Consider the following 22,334-nt stretch of genomic DNA (forward strand, 5'->3'; position numbering starts at 1 on the left):
AGCAGAGCTGACTAGTCAGAGTGGGACCTTCCTCCCAGGCCCCCTGGCCCCAGAGCCATCTTGCCCCAGGGCCTCTTCAGAGCCATACTATTTTTCTCTCAGCCAGGCTGTATCAAAATTGAGCTGTTTGGCCTGACCTGTGGTGGCGCAGTGGATAAAGCATCGACCTGGAAATGCTGAGGTCGCCGGTTCGAAACCCTGGGCTTGCCTGGTCAAGGCACATATGGGAGTTGATGCTTCCAGCTCCTCCCCCCTTCTCTCTCTCTGTCTCTTTCTCTTCTCCTCTCTGTCTCTCTCTCTCTCTCTCTCCTCTCTAAAAATGAATTAAAAAAATTAAAAAATTAAAAAAAATTGAGCTGTTTGCACTAAATAAATTTTCTTCTCCACATCCCAAATCAGAGATTTCTGTTTGTATTGTACTGGCACCTTTGACCATTGGTTGACAGTTGTTAATGGCACTATCTCCTCTTGGTCACCCAGGCTAGAGTTTTTTTTGGAATCTGCTGATTTCTTCACCTTTACCTCTTCACCAAAATCCAATCAATCACCAAGACCTTTTTTTTTTTTATGAGTCCTTCCTAGTTTTTATCCCTTCCTTTATTTTCCTGGGGTTACCACCTTGTAAAGGTCCATATAATTCCCAGCTAAACTGTTAGAATAAGCTCTTCGTGCCTCTGTTCTTTTAGTCTCAGTCCAGGCCAGTTGGCACAATGGTTTTTTTCTCCTCTCTTCTTTTCCAATCCAGGCTTTAGAGGGCCCTGCTTAAACCCCACCTCCTCAGGGAAACCTTTCCCACTGACCTAGCCTAGCACAAGCTATCCTGCTCTGAGCTTCTCTAGTATTTATTGTCTATAGCATTCATTTAGCTTTTAACTGTCTGCTTTGTGAAGTTGTTCTTGCTGCCTGAACTGTAATTCCATCTTGTTATATGGTTTAACAGATAGTTATCTCTAAAGTAGAAAGCATATCTGGTTTAGAATTAATACATATACTGTAGCATATGGTTCAGTGTATCTATATTTTAAAAATTTCTTGACCAACACAATTTTAAACTTTGCAGCTAGGGTGGTGAATGATATGCAATTTTATTAAGGAGAAATACTGACCATGACCCACTAAATTAAGTTATAATTTAACTTAATTAAATCCCCATAGTGGATCACTACTTCCATTTATGTAACACTGACCTATACTATATGGGCCTTACAAAGATGAATATTTCTCCTGGAATGAAGAGGTAAGGTCTGGAAGGAAAAATCTTTACTATAGGTTGAGTTGTAAATTATCGCAAGAAAAGTATGCAGCATGAGAGTTCAGAGGAAGGATAATTGCATGCCAACTGCTTTCTGTTGTAGAAAGTTGATTTTGTTTGGGAGAGAAGAGACTTGAGTATCTCTTAGCGGTCATTCATCCATTTTCTCTTTATTTATTCACTGTTCTGTTTTTCTTCTTGGTGTTTGTGTGCTTGCAATAATAGCAGAGCTAGTAGTTGAGGTTTCCAAAGTTAGTCTGTATCTCCCTTTTTTCCTTCCCCTTTGTTTGTTTGTTTGTTTGTTTGAGAGAGAGAGAGAGAGAGAGAGGATGGCAGGGAGTGGGTAAGGGAGATGAGCAGCATCAACTTGTAGTTATTTCACTTTAGTTGTTTATTGATTGCTTCTCATATGTGCCTTGACCTTGGGGGCTCAAGTCAAGCCAGTGACCCCTTGCTCAAGCCAGTGACCTTGGGCTCATGCCAGTGACCTTGGGCTCAAAACAGTGACCTTGGGCTAAAGCCATTGACCTTGGGATCATGTTGATGATTGTGTATTTAAGCCAGTGACTTTGTACCCTAACAGGAGACCTTGGGGTTTTGAGCTGGGGCCCTCAGTGTCCTGGGTCGCCATTCTGTCCCCTGTGCTTCCACTGGTCAGGATGGATTGTATTTCTAAACACAAGGAAAACAAGATACTGTAAGGGAGGAGATTTATGTCTTCCTTAATATTCATTCATTTTGGGGATGAACAAAAATACTATTTAAAAAGTGGGAGCTCTGGAAAGTACTAGGCTTTGGGATGAAAACCTCACCACTTGTGAATAGTTGTAAGTACCTTCTCATTGTAGGCTGCCCAGATTATAGTTTTAAAGTGAGGCAATATGCTATAGTAAATAATGTTGGTAAACAATTATTGTTTAGCTTATTATTTTTATTTTTCAATTACTATTGACATGAAATATTATATTAGGGAAGAATATTATTATTGTTTCTGAGTAATTCCCTCAGAATGTGCTGTTTATTTTCCATTGATTTTTAACATTTTTATTCTTAGATGGTACGAGCCTTTGAGACAGAGCTTTTCTTGGTTACATTCTTTGTGGCAGTTTGTTTCCGTATAGAAGAGGCGGTATATACAGGCTGCCTTACATTAGTTTTACTGCCTTAATGAGAACAGTATTGTATTGTACCAAGTGAAAGTGTATAATTAAACTGTTTTTTAGGTTCCCTAGGGTCATATGCCAAATGTGAAAATATCCATATAGTTGTAATGTACTTGTGTGTGTGTGTGTGTGTGTGTATTTGTGTGTTTAATATCACAAGGTAAAATTATTGCTAAACCATCAGAGGTTATTTGGTATAATTCAATAAATTTTGAGCCTATACTGTGGTCAGGGGTTTGTACACATACTACCTTGAATCTTTGCAACCTTGTAAGGGAAATATTAGTAGCCCCTTTTTTATAGATGAGGCAACTAAGGTTTAGATGTGAAAAAATTTGCTGGGCTGCACTCTCCTTCTTGGGAGCACACCGGCGCCTTTCTTTCCCCTCTGTCCTTCCCCCACTGGCGTGCATCTCCTAAACTCTAAGCAGTGGTTCTCAACCTTTCTAATGCCTTGACCCCGCAATACAGTTCCTCATGTTGCGGTGACCCCAAACCAAAAAATAATTTTAGTGGCTACTTCATAACTGTAATTTTGCTACAGTTATGATTCGGAAAGTAAATACCTGATATGCATTATGTATTTTCCGATGGCTTTGGGCGACCCCACCAGGGTCGCGACCCACAGGTTGAGAACCACTGCTCTAAGGGAATCCACTAGATGTGCAACCAGGCAGCGATGAGCAGTGGGAGCTTGTCCCGGGGTAACTGCCTGAACCTGTCCCCAAAGCCCCTTTTCTCTGACTTCCCAGTGTGCTGACAGCAGCCCCACCTTGACTCACTTCTTTTTCATAACATCTCTAGAGAGCCAAAGCAGCCCCACCTAGTCTCCTGTTGCTGCTTCTATCCTAGGCCCTTCCTTTGTTTCACTGTCCCCAGCTTTAATAAACATACTGTCAAAATCAGCTGGACTCATGCTGTGAATCTTTCCTGCTTGAAATCAAGGACCCACTCTACACGCCAGCCTAGGCAGACCTGCTTCAGGTCCAGTCCGCTTAAAATTAATATTGCTGGAATTCATCTAACTTGAAAGTGGCACAATCAGAATTTTAGCCCAGAATTGTCAGGCTACAAAGCTGTGTATTTCCACTGGAGAAGGGGTACTTCCCTCTGGACCAAGGGTTGTCCTTGAAAGCTTTACCGAGGGAACAGTGCTTAGGGGAGCACTTGGAAGGGTGATGGATGAAATAGATCTCTATAATGACCTGAGGGAGGAGGATCTTCTGGGTGGGGGAGAATTCATGTGCGACAGCGTGGGGACTTGAGAACGTGTATTATGCTCAGAGGATTTCTGAATTATGAGGCAGGAGAGGGGCAAGTGGTAGAAGATGAAGTGGGGAAAGTGGTGGGCACGGTCCTGGTGGTGGCATTACTATTCCTCTGGGTTTGCCTTCACTGTAGCTCCTTCCTGTACAGCAGATAGTCGGGTGACATCTCCTCTCCGCTGCCACAGCAGACACCCCGTGCTTACCCGCATTCACAGTGTGCATCCTTTGTGTGGAAATAGTTTCTTTGCTTGCTTGTCTGCGCTAGTGTGTGGCCTCTTTTAGAGCAAACTGCCTTTTATCATTGTATCTAGTGTAGCCAGGTACATGCATTAGGTGCATGAAAAGTGGTAGGGGGATGAAAGGGCCTTGTTTCTAGGACTGTTGTAACAAAGTGCCACAAACTGGGAGGCATAAAATAACAGAAATTTATTTTCTTACAGTTCTGGAGGCCAGAAGTTCAAAATCAAAGTCTCCGCAAGATTGGTTCCTTCTCGGGAACTCAGAGGGAGAATCTGTCTCTGTCTGGCCCACTCCTTGCTTCTGGTGGCTGCAGGCAGTCTTGGCATTCCTTGGCTTAAAGCTGCATAATTCCATTGCCTCCTTCTGTCACCACATGGCTTCTGTGTCTTCACATGGCATTCTCCTCTCTGTGTGTATGTCTTTGTATCTTGTCTCTTCTTATAAGAATCCTATTTTATAAGAATCCTAGTTATAATGGTGTAAGGGCTACACCAGCATGACCTCATTTTAACTACTTACATCTTCAATGACTTGATTTATAAATATAGTCACATTTTGAGGTTCCAGGAAGGACATGAATTTGGGGGACACTATTTGACCCAGTACGCTTTCCCTGACTCTCAATTTAAAGTAGGCTGCATTAGTGGAGCTACACCTATAAACAAACATGTTACTTATTTCTGGCCAGTGGTGAGCAAGGCATTTCATTAGAGCACATTTTATACATTGTACTGGATTCTGGGCACACCATCCATGAAAGGGAATGTACTTGAACCGAGATGTGAACAGGATTATAAAGATTATAGAAATAGTGTTATATGGGTAAGAACCAGGTTGCTCAGTTGAAGAAGAGATTTGGGAAGTCATAGGAGCCCTCTACAGGAGGGCTGTCCCTTCAGAGGAGGGTAGTATGGAGGATAAGATTATGAATTATACACATCACAAGTCTGTACTTCTTTATGTGAGAAGCATGGCTCTGCCTATTTTGGGGGTGGGGGTGAGGTTTTATTCTTTTGTATTATACCAGATACCAGCTTCCATCTCTCAGATCTGGCATGATATATGATTATAGTAGTATTACTAGGAGAATGTTTTGCATGTATCAAAGTATTCAGAACAATAGCATATAAAGAAAGAAAAACATTAGCAATACAACATATTGTATTAACAAAACAGGAGAATACAAACCTGTAAAGCTCTGTTTGATAATATACATCATTATATAAGTTTTATAAGATTACCATTGAAATGCTTACATATTGTATATATGAGTTCTAGAAACATTTTTCTCTTCTTAAAATGGGATAACTATAGCATAGATTAGATTCCCTTGCTAGTAAGCAAGCAGATTTGGCAGCATTTGTCTGTGGTGGAGGGGACCTCATCGTGCTGGCTATTCATGGTTATATGGATATTGGGGATGAGCTCCATTCTCTTGCTCTGTATTTGTGTCACAGCTTCTTAGTGAAACTTCCTCCTGGTTTTATATAGCCATTCAAGTTCTCTTTTCTAACTCTGGGTTGAAGATACCTGCTGAAGCAAACCTACAGCTAGGCAGGTTGTTGCACCTGCAAATTCAGCCTTAAACCTCAGGCAGGGACCCTCTGGACATTTAAGCATCAGTTCTTTTTCCATGCTACACTTTTGCTATTTTACTCTGTTTTATTTTTATTTTTTACATTTTTTAACTCTCTTTTAAATAGATAGTCTTGCCCCCAACTTTACTGATTAAAAAACTACGATATTGTGTGAGAGGCACCATCCCTTCAGTTTCCTTCTTTTTACCTAGAAATAAACCTCCTTCTGTACCAATCTGTTTCTCAGTGGAAGAGGGTTTCTCTCCTGTCCAAGTCAAATCCGTCCATCTGTGCTATGGACCCCATTCCCTCCTACCACTTCAGAATCTCTCAGTATCATGAAATCCTCCTCTCAATATAGTCTCAACTGTCCCCTCTAATCACTTATTGCCTTTGGGCATTATACTTTATTTTTATTTTTTTATTTTTCTTAAGTGAGAAGCGAGGAGGCAGAGAGATAGACTCCTACATGTACTCAGACCTGGATCCACCCGGCAAACCTCCTATGGGGTGATGCTCTGCCCATCTAGGGCTCTTGTTCTGTTGCTCGTCAACTGAGCCATTTTAGTGCCTGAGGCAAGGCCATGGAACTTCCTCAGTGCTTGGGGCCAACTTGTTCCAGCTGAACCATGGCTGCAGGAGGAAAAGAGAGAGATAGAGAGAAAGAACGGAGAGGAGGTAGTGTGGAGAGAGGGAAGGAGGAAGGGAAGCATTCATTTGTTGTTTCACTCAATTGTGCATTCCTTGGTTGCTTTCTGTGTGTGCTTTGACCAGGGATCGAACCAGCAACCTTGTTGTTTCCAGATGGTGCTCTTAACTGACTGAGCTAATTGGCCAGGGTGAACTAATTTTAGATTTTATGCTGAGTTTTGCATTAGTTCTATGGTTTGTCACTGGGCAAAAGGCACATCCAAGTATAGCATTCTGCAACTCTTCCAAAGCCGGTAACAGACCCATGCAATAAAAGAACCTGCACAAAGTTGATCTTGGGAACTTCGATCTTCATTCTCATTGCTTTTAGTCATGCTTTTCTTCGAAGCTAGGTTTGGTCTGTTTTGATATCAGTTGAAGAGCTAAGATGTATACCTACATTCATTTATTCTCTACATATACACTGATCTTCTACTATTTGCCAGACATTATTCTAGTCTCTGGGGATTTAGCAGTGGACAAAACAGACTACAGCCTCGGCCTCGTTAAGGTTCTATTTCAAGTGGACTGATTGCATTCACTGCTTGTTTAGAGAAGCAATTTCAGATTTCATTTAGGTTTCTCTTTATGGAATATTTTCATATCTATGTCTAATGGCAGCCTGATGAATCCAGTCTTACCCTCATAAACTATATACATCCTGCCATAAAACAACAGTTCCTGAATGTTTGTTCTGCACAGTTCATCATGCTCCCTTTAACTTGAAATGCTCTTCTGTCTTTCTGTACCTAAAAAAATTCTTGTTACTCATCAGGGTTCAGCTCAGATGTCAGCTCCTTTCTGCAGCCTTCCAAGATTTCCTCAGGCAGGAGGGCAGCCCCCTCTACTGAGCTCCCACAGCCCTTTGTTTGCAGAACTTTTCCACACCATCATGCCACTGTTTATTAGAACGTTCATCATTTGTTAGGTTCAAAACTTGAGAGATGGGACTGAATCTTCCTTAATGCCTGTCATTTAAGAGTACTCAATACCTTTTTCTTTGAAATGAAACATTTAATAAAGTTGTTATTTGGTGCAATGTAATTTACAGATGACTATAGTGAACTAGAAATGTAAGCACCATATGTATATTATAAAATATATCTTAAAATATAAAATATATGTTAAAGGGAATCTTAAATATTAACAAAGCTATTTGTTGGCTTATAGAAAAATGCAGTATCCTAACTCCAGCATCTCTTCTTCTTTTTGCATCACTTTTCCCCTGCAGGGTAAACACTATTCTGACTTCTAATAGCATAAATTTAAAACCCTGACTTTAAAAAGGATGATGAATACCATATTTAAATGATGTGAATATTTTAAAAAATGAAGACTTAAAATAATTGGCATATCTGGATCTCAGTTTTTTCATTTAAGACTTGGACTGGAGATCTAAGTTCCCTTCCTGTCCTAAAATTTTACAAATCTAATATTTAAACCTTTAAGTCTCTCCCATTTTACTTCTTATACTACAGCGCCCTCTAGTGGTATAAATTTTTTGTATGTATTTCATAATCGGAGAAGCACTTTATATCTGATTTTAGAGCATAAGTCGTGGCCAGATAATTCTAGTGGTACAAACTTCCTGAAGCCATCAGAAGTATTTTTGATCATGTTTTGCTTTCCAGAGCTGTTTAGCCAGAATCTTTATCTAATGAAACACTTAATTCTTGTTTGATAATAATATGTTGTTTCTTGATTTACTGGAACATTTTCAGTGTTTTCAAGGGCAGGATATCTCCACCTCTGCTGTAGCAGTAGAGCAGAGTGTATTTTGATTTCATAGAATTTTGGTAAATTAGAATGTGATTCCCTCTTTGGACCAGTCCTTGGTCATGGAAGAGGGGGTTTGTGAGCACTGCACAGTAACTTGCAGAGGATGTTTGAAGCCATTTGCCTACCAAGTATATACATTTTTTAAATATAATTTGATTGTTATATTATATTTATATCAGTATTGAATTTATAATAGTTCTCATATATTTTCTCAAGCACTGGCCGCTAAAATAGAACATGTCTATGAAAATTTTAACGTAAGAATAAATGTGGAGAACCACTGATTTAGAAGATTTGAACTGCATTTATTTAATAATTATTTGTAAAGTATCTGTGGTACAGAAGCTCTGTGGTAGCTCTTGTGTTCTTGCCTTTCTAATGATCTATTTGTAAGTACAGGAGCCTGGACTTAGCCAAACTTTTTCCAGGGGGGACTCTCCCCAGTTTCTCCTTGTCTTCCTTTCCTTCGGGTCATTTCTCTTTAAATAAGAGTCTCCGTCCGTCCCGTCCCCCCCTTCAAATTGTAAGGCAATGTTTATTTAGAAAGTTACTGAGGTAGTAGAAAGGCTCTTGGAACTTAGGAGCGAAAGGCAGAGGTAACATGTGGGGTGGGGGGGATAAGAGGAGGGGAGAAAAGGAGGGAAGGGAAAGGTGCTGGCGTGCTCCCCAGAGGGAAGGAGCACCAACAGTCTCCTTTTTAAGGTTAGGGATAGGTTACCAAAGAAGAATAGAAGGAGAGAGTATCATTCTCTCTCCTGGTTAATATGGTCAGAAGGTGTGTGTGAAATGTGTGAAGAGCAGTGTCTTATTACACAGACAGTGATTTTACTTGAAGGGTGTATCTGAGGACACTCTCACCTTCATTGGTAAAATGGAAACTAGACCTGCTAAGGTTGGCAATGAAGAGAGTATCCCTGTGGCCAGGGAAGGACAGTTCTGTTTTTTGTACTTCTCTTTTGAGCTTTAAAGGCCAAATAATTATTTTTGTCACAATAAACTTATTTAAAGAATGTTCTATTTGTACCTTGCTTATCCATCTCATGGATCTTTATCCTCTACAAGTTGGAGGGAAATATGTCTTAAAATTTCTTGGACCACATTCTGGAAAGGACTACTGTATGTGACTAACTGTGTTTCTTTGTTGCTTTTACAAAACTATTATTTATTTTAGTTATGTTCATAAACCAAATTACAAAAATAATTAAAAGTCCAACTGTGCTTCTGTCTTCTCACCAAGTCACTTGACCATTGAGCCTAGTTTCTTTAGCTGAACAACACAGATCAGATAGTTTCTAAGGCCCTTGTCCCATTTCATGTGATTTATAAAACTATTCAGGAGCACAGAGCTGAAAGTGGCACATAGGTCCCAGTTCTCTACAGCAGAGGGCACAGTGCTCCTAGTGTGCTAAGCCACTAGGACTAGGTACTGGAAACTCGAGTACATTTATGGTGATAGGAAGGAGCCATCAAAATTCTGTAAATTAATGTTTTTCAAAGGATATTTCAATGCCTGTTTCTAAAAGCTTAATATTTAGGTAAAGCACTCAAAATATAGGAGATTTTGACATCCCAAAGATATTTCCTGTTAATTCTATGAAGAGTTTGTTCATCTCTCTACTTCATAGCGCATCCAAGTACTCCATGCTTAGGATTGGTGTGCAAATGGGAAGAAAAGGAGAACTAACATTTATTGAGCAGTAATTATTTAATTGGAACTTTACCTGGTACTTTAGGTACATTTCCTCTAATCTTCACAGCTATCCTTTGGATTATGTGTTATTATCCTCATTTTATATAGGAAGACACCATGGCTCAAAGGTTAAGTTTAAGAGATACCCTGATTCCTCACCATAGAGATTCAAGTTCAGTCTGTTAATTCTCAAACCTGCTAGCCTTCCAGTATACCAGGGTTCCTAGCCTTCCCTACCCCTACCCCATTATCCAATTAAGGATGATTGCTGGGAGCAGGAGTACCCTGAGAATGGCCACAGAAGGAAGTGTGACTTTCTCTGGTTCTGAAGTTCTATTGGCCCTTGTTTTTCTAGATGAAAGCTTTTCCTCTGGTGAGAAATTTTGCCATTCATTTTTAACATGATATATACATATATACCCATGTTTTTATGGGTGTTTTGTTTTTGTTTTTGAGAGAGGCAGGAACATCGAGTTGTTCTTGTATGTGCCCTAACAGGGGAATCAAACCATCAACCTCCACACTCCTGGATGATGCTCCAACCAACCGAGCACCCAGCCAGGGCTTACTCATGTTTTTAAATTTGAAACCTGGATTATTGAATGTTGTGGGCTGCTTTTAATGATACAGCCAGATTTCATTTTACAAGAAGGTTAGGCTCTAAAGTCAGTGGATAAGATGAACATAACTATGGCAAAATTATCTTTGAAAATCCCACAGGGCCCTGGGCAGATTCCTCGGGTGGTTGGAGGAGTGTCCTGAGGCACAGAGTGCCGGTTTGATCTCTGGTCAGGGCACATACAAGAAGAGATTGATGTTCCTTTCTCTCTCTCTCTCTCTCTTTCCTTTTCTTTCTTTTCTTTTTCTACTATCTCTAAAATCAAGAAAATCAACATTAAAAAATGAAAAGAAAGAAAATCCCCCAGGAAGGCATCTTGTTAAAAAGACATGTATATGCTTCCTTTCTTTAAATCCAGCACAGCCAGTCTTTCTTGCCTTGTTGAAAAGATACTTTAAAAGATGCCAGTGGCTCGTATTTGGGGGTGATGTTAGCTGGTAAGTCACATCTTTAAACACCAGAGTCTCATTCAGCATGGTTAGGTGCTTGTAGTATGAGAAGTATTCTGAATTGATTGAGACAAGGAATAGTGGACTTGTATCTTATTTTGTGGCTCATGCTAGCTCAGTGGTTCCCAGAACTTTATTGTACTGTACATCAGAATCACCTGGAGAGCTTGTTAAAATACAGGTTCCAGGGTTCTGCTCTCGCAGTTTCTGATTCAGTGGGTCTGGGATTCAGCCAGAGGACTTGAATTTCTGCTGGCTGTTCCAGGTGATGCTGTTCCTTTAGGGACCTCATGCGAAGAAGCACTGTACTCATTGCATGGAAGCAGGTAGAAGCACTGTCTGTCTTCTCTCTTTTTTAGGCGGAGTGGGTGCAGTTGGATTAGTTTGTGTTAAGTGCAGGGGTTGTGGCTCAGCCACCTCTATCCTGTTGCTTAGCTTACTACTTGGCCTAGAACAAGTACTTGGTGCATTCAATAGATGCTTGTTTATTGAGGCGGGGAGAGGGGCAAGTACATGATAGGGTGTATTAAGATGTATTGTAGAACTGGGCACTGGAAACCTGTATAATTTTGTTAACCAGTGTTACCACAATAAATTAATTAAAAAAAAGATTTTTATTGAATGATGATTGTGTGAATTAACATTTAAAAGGAGGGATTTTTAGCACGTGGACATTATTATTGTATACCTGCTGTATGTGTACTGCGTATTTCCTGAAGGTAGGGAGTCTTTACATTCAAATGGCTTGTATGTTAGGACCATATATGGCAATGATCACGGACATCAAGGAGTGTGTAGTTAGGTTCAGTTCTGAGAGGCTTGCATTCCGGGACCCATGATAGGAATGTGAAGTGTGTGTGTGTATAGCTGGGTAGGGGAGTCCCATCTGTTTAGATGGTCCTAGGAAGACTTGCAGGGTCTGGGTGAGGTCAGAACCAACTCCTGCCCCAGGGAAGCCTGAGCAGCACTTGGATCAGCTTATGTCTGCCCTTGACCAGACACTGCGTTCTCACTGCTGTTCCCCAGAGCACTGGGGGACTCAGCCCGCATGATCCTAAAGGCTCTGTAGAGCTCTGGTACTATGAGATAACTGCAAATTTAGGTACTGTACCTGAATCTTACTGTGCTATAGGGTTTGATGATTATATTTTAAATGGTGAGTTTATTCAGCAAAGGGGAAAAATAACCTCAAAATTATATTCAAAGTTCAATTTAGGCTTAACATTGTTATTTTTTGACATATTTGATATTATCTGACTTGCAAAATCTCAGTATCCAGTGTTTCCCCTCTTTTAATATAGATTAAATATTCTTCCTTTAAATTTATTTTACTTTTTTTATGCTGGAGTATTTTCAAGTGAATGATAGACAATGTGCCATTCTAGCTCTAAATTCTTCTATGTACATTTGTAAAAATAAAATTTTTTTGCCTGACCTCTAGTGATACAGCGGATAGAGCATCAACCTGGAACACTAAGGTTGCCATTTTGAAAACCAGGCTTGCCCAGTCAAGGTGCATCAAGAAGCAAGTACTAGGAGTTGATCCTTTCTACTTCTCCCCTCCCATTCTCTCTCTCTCTCCTTTCTATAAAAATCAATAAAATTTTTTTTCTTATGTAGCCTAAATAATATGAGCATTTCTAGCAAAATTAACAAGTCCTTACTATCATCCAACATCCAGTCCATATTAAAATTAGCCTATTTTCCCCTAGATTGTCATTTATACCATCTTTGTTCAAACCAGGATACAACCTAGAATCATGCTTTGCATCTGCTTATTGTGTTGTTTAAAATTTAGCTAACCTATCTTCTTTTTTTAAGTGCTTAAAAACAATTTACTTTCTTAGTAGTTTAAACACTTTCCTTGTAATCTTTTTTACACCATAATTTGATTTCTTTTTAAAATTTTTATTTATTGATTTTATAGGGAGAGTAATGGAGAGAGAGAGACAGGAACATTAATCTGTTCCTGTACGTGCTCTGACTGGGAATTGAACTTGTAACCTCTGTGCATCAGGACGATGCTTTAACCAACTGAGCTATCCAGTCAAGGCATTTACACCATAATTTGTCCTGCAACCTTATAAAAAAATAGATAGAGCTACTTAGCTCTACCTAAATGATCATCAAATATGAATTAGTGATGTTGGAACTACAAAGGTATGGCTCCAGCATGTTACAGCCAGTATGCCTGGGAATCATACACTGAGGAAGTGGGAAGAGCAGTTGATTCCTCTTTTCCTATTTAGTTCTTAGTCAGAGGCAGGGGCTTAGAATTAATTGCTCCGTTCTATTGAGAGGAGAGAAAAGCCCCTGACCAAGAAATAATACTGGTCATCATTCTAGCCCCTCTCAGCATTCTAATGGCAACTTCCTCTGAGGTAGTAAAAATGAGCAGATTTATTGTTAGGATAATTTTACTATGATCAAACAATTCCCAGTGGCAAAACTAATAGAAGGTATTGTAATTTGATTGCAGTTTATCTCTAGAAATTACAGATGAGCAAGTTAATTGCCAACAAAGTAAGTCATTTGCTCGAATAACATTGTATTTCACAGTTTTATCTTTCGACTTTCTACAGATCACTCAGCTAAAGTCATTTTGTTTTCTTGGGTGGATCATACATTCTCTTTCTTTTTAAAAAATTTTATTTTTAAAATTAAAAAAATATTTCTTCAATCACAGTTTACATTAAACATTATTTTTAGTTTCAGACTTGTAATATAGTGGCCAGATAATCATATATTTATACTGTGATCCTCCCAATATTTCAAGTACCCATATGGCACCATACAGAGTTATTACATTATTATTGACCATACTCCCTATGCTGAACTCCACATCCCCATGTCTGGTATTAACTACCAATTAGTACTTTTTAATCCCTTCACCTTTTTCACCCAGCACCCCAAGCCCCCACCCTCTAGCAGCCATCAGTCTGTTCTCTGTAGCTATGAGTCTATTTTGTTTGTTTATTTTGTTCTTTAGATTTCACATGTAAGTGAAATCATATGATATTTGTCTTTCTCTCTGACTTATTTTACATAGCATAATACCGTCTACATCTATCCATGCCATTGCAAATGGTAAAATTACTTGTTTTATAGTTTAGTAGTATTCCATTATATATATGTACCACCACTTTTTTATCTTGTCATCTATTGATGGGCACTTGGGTTGCTTCTGTGTTTCAGATATTGTCAATAATCTTGTAGTGAACTTAACGGTGCATGTAAATTGTGTGTGTGTGTGTGTGTGTGTATGTGTGTGTGTGTGTGTGTGTGTGTGTGTGTATAAAATTAAACAATTTCTGTTGCGGTGCAACTCACACTGAACAGAATCAGAGCCCAAATTGATTAGGAATTTGGAAAGCTTGGCCGGCATCTGTCCGCTGGGCCGAGAAGCAATGAATAGCTTGGTGGGAGAGGAGTATTTAAGGGCAAAAACCACAAGGTTACAGCTGTTCAGTATGTGTTCAGCACGTTTGTACAATATCTTTGTAAAAGTACATACTGTTCCTTCTTCCTGCAATTTCTGCAAGGCTGACGCACGAAGAACGCATATCCTGCCTCTGTTAGTAAGATTAGACCTACTGAGGCATGTAAGAATTTTCTACTGTAGCTGTAGCTATAAGCTAAATTGGGTCAGGGGTCCTTAGCATGGGCTGGCACTCCAGCACAGTTGTGGGGTTTTTTTTTTTGTTTGTTTTGTTTTTGTATTTTTCCGAAGTGAGAAATGGGGAGCGGCAGACAGATTCCTGTATGCACCTGACCAGGATCCACGGGGCAGGCTGGGCCCATTTGGGGCATTCTAGTGCCTGATGGGGAGGCCATGGAGTCATCCTCAGCACCTAGGCCAACTTTGCTCCCATGGAGCCTTGGCTGCAGAAGGGGAAGAGAGAGACAGAGAGAAAGGAGAGGTGAAGGATGGAGAAGCAGATGGGCGCTTCTCTTGTGTGCCCTGGCCGGGAACTGAACCTGGGACTTCCACACGCCGGGCCGACGCTCTACCACTGAGCCAACTGGCCAGGACTTAAACAGATTCTTTTAATGACATTGCCTTGTCATTGTTTTGTAAAATGTCCCAACTTTAGATTTGTCTGATTGCCTCTTCAGAGTGTCTTAAGCTTATTCTTCTATCCTGTGTATTTCTTGGAAACTAGAAATTAGATCTAAAGGCTGGTCTAAGATACAGCTGAACATTTTTGTCAAGAATTCATCATGGGTGATTTGTGCTTCATGTATCATGTGAAGAGATACACAATCCCTGCCTACCTCACTGTTAGTGATGCTAACTAACATTGATCACTAGATTAAAGTGATGACAGCCTGATCCTTTCATTGCAAAGTTACACATTTCCCTTGTGAAAAGAGAGTACTCTGTATGATATAACCAGCCACTAATGTGAATGTTCATTTCCCTATCATCCATTCTCCTAATGCTTTTAACTCCATTTTGTAATTCCTTAATCAGTGACTTTATTAGGGTTTACAAAACTATCATTTTTATAAGTCTGTCATATTTGCTGCAATAGTTGATATTTGATTATACACAGCTCTTTTTCATCAACTGGGACTATTTAGTACCCTGAAATACAATTCTGTTGAAAAGGTAGGTTAAAACTTGAGTTCTTTACTCTTTTTATTCCCAATTTCAAAGGAGTTGGTTTAATAGACATCTAAATGGTAGCAAGTGAATATTTTTCTTTTTTGATATCCTTATGGACTAATTTATTTTCATGAATTGAATAATTAAATTAACTATAATTATTCCTTTTACATTCAGTATATTTTATATTTAATTTAAAACTATACCCAGTGATAATCTCTTGTAGTTAGTTCTTGTGTCTGTTAGACATAACTCAATTAATTTTAGAGTACTTCCTTGCTTTGAACCGCAAAATGCCTAGATTTATCTAGTAACCTCCTTGTCCCAGTGCCAGTCAGACTCGTCACTAACAAGCCTAGTTCCTTTTAGTGGGGAATGGCATTAGATACCAGAAATGTCAAATGTTACTGGGGTGACAGTGACTATAGACCTTTTCAGTGGTCTGTTTAGTTTTTGAATTTTGATACCGAAAGTTTGGATAATGAAAATTTAGATGGTAGAGATATCTGTATTTTAATAATTAATAGATTCACAAAATAGACACAGACTCACAGATACAGAAAACAGACTGACAACTGTCAGAGAGGAGGGGGTTGGAGGACTGGGTCAAAAAGGTGAAGGGATTAAGTAAGACAAGAAAACTCCTTCATAGACATAGAAAACAGAATGGTAATTACCAGATGGAAAGATGAGAGGGGAAGTACAAAAAGGTTAAGGGGGGATAAATAGAGACAGAAGGATACTTGACTCTGAGTGGTGAACATACAACACAATATATAGATGATATAGAATTGTACACTTGAACCCTATATAATTTTACTAACCCATGCCATGCCAATAAATCAAATTAAAAATTTAAAAAGCTTGCACCAGTATTGCCAATTTAATTTTAACATTAGTAAAGTAGCTACTTGATTTTATAATTCCATTTTTTTCTTATACTGAAAATCTTGACCACCAATAACATTGCTTTATCCTGCAATATAAAAAAAATAATTTGGTTTACCTTACAATATAAAGAAAATAACAGTATTAATATTGCTACTACTAATAAAATCAAATGAAGTTTAATATTTTTGTATCTTGTCTGTTTTGTTTTTGTCACAGGTTGATCATTTTGGATTTAAGACTGATAGAACTTTTAAACAACGGTACCTAATTGCTGATAAACACTGGAAGAGAGATGGTGGATCAATACTTTTCTATACTGGTAACGAAGGGGACATTGTCTGGATATGTAACAACACGGTATGTGCAGATTTGTGTAGTTCCTATGCTCTATTTGTCTGCTGTCATAAGAAAGTGGAAAAATATTTTGTAGTATATATGACCAAGTATTAATGTACTTAAATGTAAAGTTTCTTTTTTAAAAAAACAAAAAGATAACACTATAAAACAACAACAACAACAACGAAAACCATATATGAATAGGCAATTCACAAGAGAGCAAATACAGATATCCAGTAAGCCTGCATGTTCAGCTTTAAAGAATTTCACATAAACCTGACATATGGTGGCACAGTGGATAAAACATTGGCTCCCAGATTGGGATCCACCTGGCAACCCCTGTCTTGGGTTGATGTTCTGCCCATTTGGGCTCACTGCTTCATTGCTTGGCAACCATGCTATTTTAGTGCCTGAGATGAGGCCATGGAGCTAGTCTCAGAGCCTGAGGCCAACTTGCTCATTCGAGCCATGGCTGCAGGAGGGGGGGTGGGTAGAGAAGCAGATGGTTGCTTCTTCTGTGTGCCCTGACTGGAAATCAAACCCCGGAACTTCCACACGCGGGGCTGATGCTCTACCACTGAGCCAAATGGCCAGGGACAATAATTCTTCAGTCCATTAACAAAACTTAATTTAGAAGGACACATTGAAGGAAGAAATTTTCCTTGCTAATGTGTCAGAGCTCTGACTAGGAAATGAAAACTTTCTACCAAAAGCCTAGTCTCTGCTTTTCTTTAAAAGTGAGAACTGAATCATATTTTCTCTAATGTCAATGTTTGGTGTGGTGCCTGGTACTCAGGAGGTCTCAGTAAATGCTGGACTGAACTGAACTGAATTGAAAGCAAAATTATGAAGCCAATTATACTTTGTTATTGCACACCACATTTCTGATATTTTCTTAGCAATGGTGAGATTCTAAATATGCAATATGTTACTTGAAAATAAAATAATTCCCTGAGAAATGAGATGCTAGAATGTCTATTTCTTAGATCAGAGACGAGTGACATCTAAAACCTATTTTGTGTCAGACTCCAGCTCTGGTACGCTGTGAAATAACTGAGTCTGCCTCGTCTTCCTTCCTTTTCCTTGTGTAACTTCCCTTTCATGCCAAGGCCACAGGCAGCTTCTCCTGCCCACTCATTTTCCCAGCTCCTCCTCTTCTTTATTACAGGCAGGCAGCTGTCCTGCCCCTCCCACCCGCTGTCCTCACTGGCACTGCAGTGTAACTAAAGGCTGCCCAGAAACCCCGGACCTCAGAAGTGGTAGACAGGAATACATAGTGTAATAACAGTCCCAGAGAACTGACTGGAGCCCGATCCTGGAAGGATAGCTCCTGGTCCTTTCCCAGCCCTGCACACCTTCTTTACTTACTAAAGTGTTCCAGTGTGTGTTGATATGTCCTGGACGTTCATTTATTGAGAGTCAGTCTATCATGGTAGTCAAGAGTGAAGACTTCTGCCAGACTGATAGGGTTTGAATTTTTATTTTGCCACTGTGCTGTGTGACTTTGGGTTGCTCATTCTGTGCCTCAGTTTTCTCATCTGTTAAATGGGTATAGTAACAATGTCTAGTTTATAGAGTTATGTGAAGACTAGATAAGAATCGGGCTCTTAGAGCAAAGCTGGCACATAATGTTATTGAGAATTAACATATTACATGGACCTCTTTTGAAAAATAAATATACCCCTGAAGTTGAGGCAAATCATCACTTATTACAGTGTCAATTAGCTCAATTACAAAGCCAAGGGTCAACTCCACAGAGGTCTGGGTGTTTTGATGGATGGTCTTTACCTGAAGAAGCTCATAGACTGGTAGGGTAAGACACATGTGTAAGCAACTATTGCAGCACAGTAATGGTTATCTATATTTAGCACATTAGTGTTGAGAGGAGGGAGCAGCAGGCCAGGGTGTGGCAGGCAGAGGATGGCGCACTTGAGCTGCTGTGTACAGGCTCTATAGAGCTGGCAGGGAAGGAGCAGGGTGTTAAGAGAAGTGGTGGGGTTATTGAAATCATCACAGATATCAGGTTAAATTCTCCATCCTCACCTTCATACAGCTCCTCAGTTGACATTTATTGATCTAAACAAAAATGTTTGGAGGTTCTTGCTCCTTATTAGGGAGCAATGCCTCATTAAAAAAGAGAAATCGGCCCTGGCCGGTTCGCTCAGTGGTAGAGCATCGGCCTGGCGTGCAGGAGTCCTGGGTTCGATCCCCAGCTGGGGCACACAGGAGAAGCGCCCATCTGCTTCTCCACCCCTCCCCTTCTTCTTCCTCTCTGTCTCTCTCTTCCCCTCCCGCAGCCAAGGCTCCATTGGAGCAAAGTTGGCCTGGGCACTGATGATGGCTCTGTGGCCTCTGCCTCAGGTGCTAGAATGGCTCTGGTTGCAACAGAGTGTCGCCCCAGATGGGCAGAGCATTGCCCCCTGGTGGGCGTGCCAGATGGATCCCGGTCGGGCGCATGCGGTAGTCTGTCTGACTGCCTCCCTGTTTCTAACTTCAGAAAAAAATACAAAAAAAAAAAAAAAAAAGCAGAAATCTACAGTATGAATGACAAATAGTTAATGTTGCTAAATCTAAATTTAATTGGTTGATGTTGGCTGCCTGGAATGCTTTGTTGAGAAGGAATTCTGAGGGCACCACTGATCTAAGTGAAAAAATTCAATGATTGATGCATTATGTACAGAAGTAAGAATATCTTACAACACTGTTGATTGTGATCTGGAGCCAGACAGCCTATGTTTGAATTTTGGTGCTGCCACTTTCTAACTTGTCTAGCTGTGACCGTGGCAGGTGCCTCAGTGACTTATCTGTAAATTGGGAATAATCAAAATGCATATCTCTTAGATTACCATGAAAATTAAGTGAATTGATACATACAAAGTGTTCAGAGCAGTGCCTGGCACATTGTAAGCACTCAATTAATATTAGATATTTCTAGTTATTATTTATTTTCAAGTAAATAAGATTAATATAAAACCCATGTGAATCCAGTATGTTTTTTTGTGCTGTTTTCTTTTTATGTTGTAAATATCTATGGGTAGGCAGTGAACTAAGATATCTTCAGCTCTGTTTTAGGCTATTTGGCACACATTACAACCTGAAGACTATTTTAGACTATAATATTGATTCTGTGTCTACAGTGTCAGAATACAGAGAATTGGAGTGAGTAGTGATTGAGCAATGGCTGATTTTTAATCGTTTCACTTTAATACAGTGTGAGATTGATGGGCAACAATGACACAGCAATTATATAATTTATCTGTAGAACAAATAAATTGTAAAATTTTCAGAGAGCTCTTTTTGGTCTGGTTGAGCATCTGATTCATATGAATTGCAAAAAAATTAATGACTTTTATTATTGTATCCTACTTTTATCATCTGACTGTGTAAATTCTTTCTAGGGGTTCATGTGGGATGTGGCTGAGGAACTGAAAGCAATGTTGGTGTTTGCTGAACATCGATACTATGGAAAGTCTCTACCCTTTGGTGCCAACTCATTCAAGGTTAAGTATACTTTTCACTTCTAAAGTTTAAAAGTTATTTTAAATTTTAGAACATTTTCTAATTATAATCCTGCTGTAAGAAAGAAAGAATAGCTTAATATGAACTTCCTGTAATTTCAATAATTTGTATTTAATCTTTCACTTTTATGTACAATTTGAACATATTGAGACTTTTTTAAACCATGTTATCATTTCTAATGTTGATCAGTCTTTAACTCCGTATTATGAGGCTAGCCTTCCCCAGACGAATCTTAATCTATGGCTACAGAGACTGGAGGGAACTTTTCATTGTTTCAAAAATGTCAGCAAATTATACACTTAAGTTATTGGGTCTACTACTGAAAAAAATAAGAATTGAAATGTTTGTTTAATAAAGTGCTTTTCAGTAGAATAAAGACAAAGAATCTCTATGATTCAGTGAGGCCAGCTGGCCACATGGATTCATTTTGGCCTTTCCTGTTCTCACAAGGAGCTTTGGCCTTGGCCATGGACTCGACACCTAATGAACCAGGACACTTTTTCCTTAGCTGAGTCATTCCTGTCATATCCTTGTAATTCTTCTGGCTATATGATTTTGTCACCTGTACTATTATTTACTTAATATATATTTTTAAACAACTCAGTTTTCAAACTTAGCACTATCTTAACAAGGGCTTTATATACTAGTAATTTTTTTCTAAATTACATTAAAACAAGTATTAAATTAAAAATGTTTATGTAATACCTGAGATCATCATACATACCACCAGTATACACATACTATACTTTTGGGAACTCTGAGTTAGAAAAACTAACTCAGAGTGGTCAATTATTTTTCTTGGCTGCCAATTTTTAAAGGGCTTTTAAAAATTTTTGTTCTTAGAGTTTTTATTTTCTTGTATTATAAATAAAAAGTCCATGTGTTATAAATGAGAAGCAGAACAATTTCTTGATATTTGTGGGCTGCATGAAAATCTCTATCTTTTAGCTTATTATTTTGCATAATTATCTGGTTAGGGAAGTTGACAGGTCCTGAAACCATTGGGAAGTAGTCAGCTTGTTGCAGATAGAAACATAACCTCCACACACACAGAACACACACAAAAACATAACCTCTATTAGGTCCCTATGGTTTATATTTTGTTAGCAAAATGGAGCAAAGGGCTTCTTTGATATATGCATTTCCTCTTTTTGTGCTCACAGAATTTGTCAGTCACCTAGGCTTTATTACAAATATTATGTAAGGACTTGAAAAAACATTTTCACTCAAGTATACATAGTGGCATGAAAACGAAGTAAAGAATAGTGACAGAGCCTGACCTGTGGTGGCACAGTGGATAAAGCATCGACTTGTAACCCTGAGGTCGCCAGTTCAAAACTCTGGACTTGCCTGGTCAAGGCACATATGGGAGTTGATGCTTCCTGCTCCTCCTCCCTTCTCACTCTCTCCTCCTCTCTCTGTCCTGTAAAAATGAATAAATAAAATCTTTTTTTTTTTTTAAAAGAATGATAGACAATGAGAGGCATGGGTAGAAGTCAGAGCTTAAGGAGTCGGTGACATACATAAGAAAGATGGGGACTATGTGATTCCGAATGTGCCAAATGATGGAAGGAGTCAGAGTGGCGAAACCAAAGCATGAAGGTCATATAGGATAGCGTAATATGGGTATACAGCTATATTAGTTATCTGTCGCTATACACCAATTTACCTCAAATCTTAATGGCTTAAAACAATAACAGACATTTACCATCTCACAGTTCCTATGGGTGAGGAATTAGGAATGGCTCAGTGAGGTGGTTCTGTTTTGGGGAGTCTCATGGATTAAGGTGTCAGCTGGTGCAATGGTCATCTGAAGGCTTGACTGGGGTTGGAGGTCCCTCTCCACTCTCAGAGGATCCACATAGGTGACAAAGTGGTACTGGTTGTTAGCAAGAGGGTTCAGTTTGTCTCCCCATGGATTTCTCCAGAGGACTACTTGAGTGGCCTCATGACATGGAGACTAGATTCCCTCAATGTTTACAATTCAAGAGAGCAAAGTGAAACTTCAGTGCTTTTATTGACCTAACATTGGAAGTCATATATCACTTCTGTTGCATTCCCTTTGTTAAAAGCAAGTCACTTAGTCTAGCCCAAGTTCAAAGTGAGAGAGTAGGCTTCAACTTTTAAAGGGACCTTGTTAGTCTCCCTAGCTTAGCAAGACTCTGTTTGAGTTGCACTACCCTACACCGCAGTGAGAACTTGTCCCTAGGCAGAGAGCTAGATGATCATGAATTTACTTTATGAGTATCCCT

At 39.3% G+C, this 22,334-nt stretch overlaps 1 protein-coding gene across 1 annotated transcript in view; it reads left to right on the forward strand.

The window, feature by feature from the left end:
- The window catches only part of LOC136316919 (lysosomal Pro-X carboxypeptidase-like), a 76,680-nt gene that overhangs the window by 25,886 nt on the left and 28,460 nt on the right, over nucleotides 1-22,334 (forward strand). Inside the window, exons 3-4 of the mRNA XM_066249286.1 lie at nucleotides 16,444-16,584; nucleotides 19,962-20,063. Coding sequence (XP_066105383.1) covers nucleotides 16,444-16,584; nucleotides 19,962-20,063 — 243 coding nt within the window. The remainder of the gene's footprint in view (nucleotides 1-16,443; nucleotides 16,585-19,961; nucleotides 20,064-22,334) is intronic.

The sequence above is a fragment of the Saccopteryx bilineata genome, chromosome 1 (genome assembly GCF_036850765.1).
Source record: "Saccopteryx bilineata isolate mSacBil1 chromosome 1, mSacBil1_pri_phased_curated, whole genome shotgun sequence".
NCBI lineage: Eukaryota > Metazoa > Chordata > Mammalia > Chiroptera > Emballonuridae > Saccopteryx > Saccopteryx bilineata.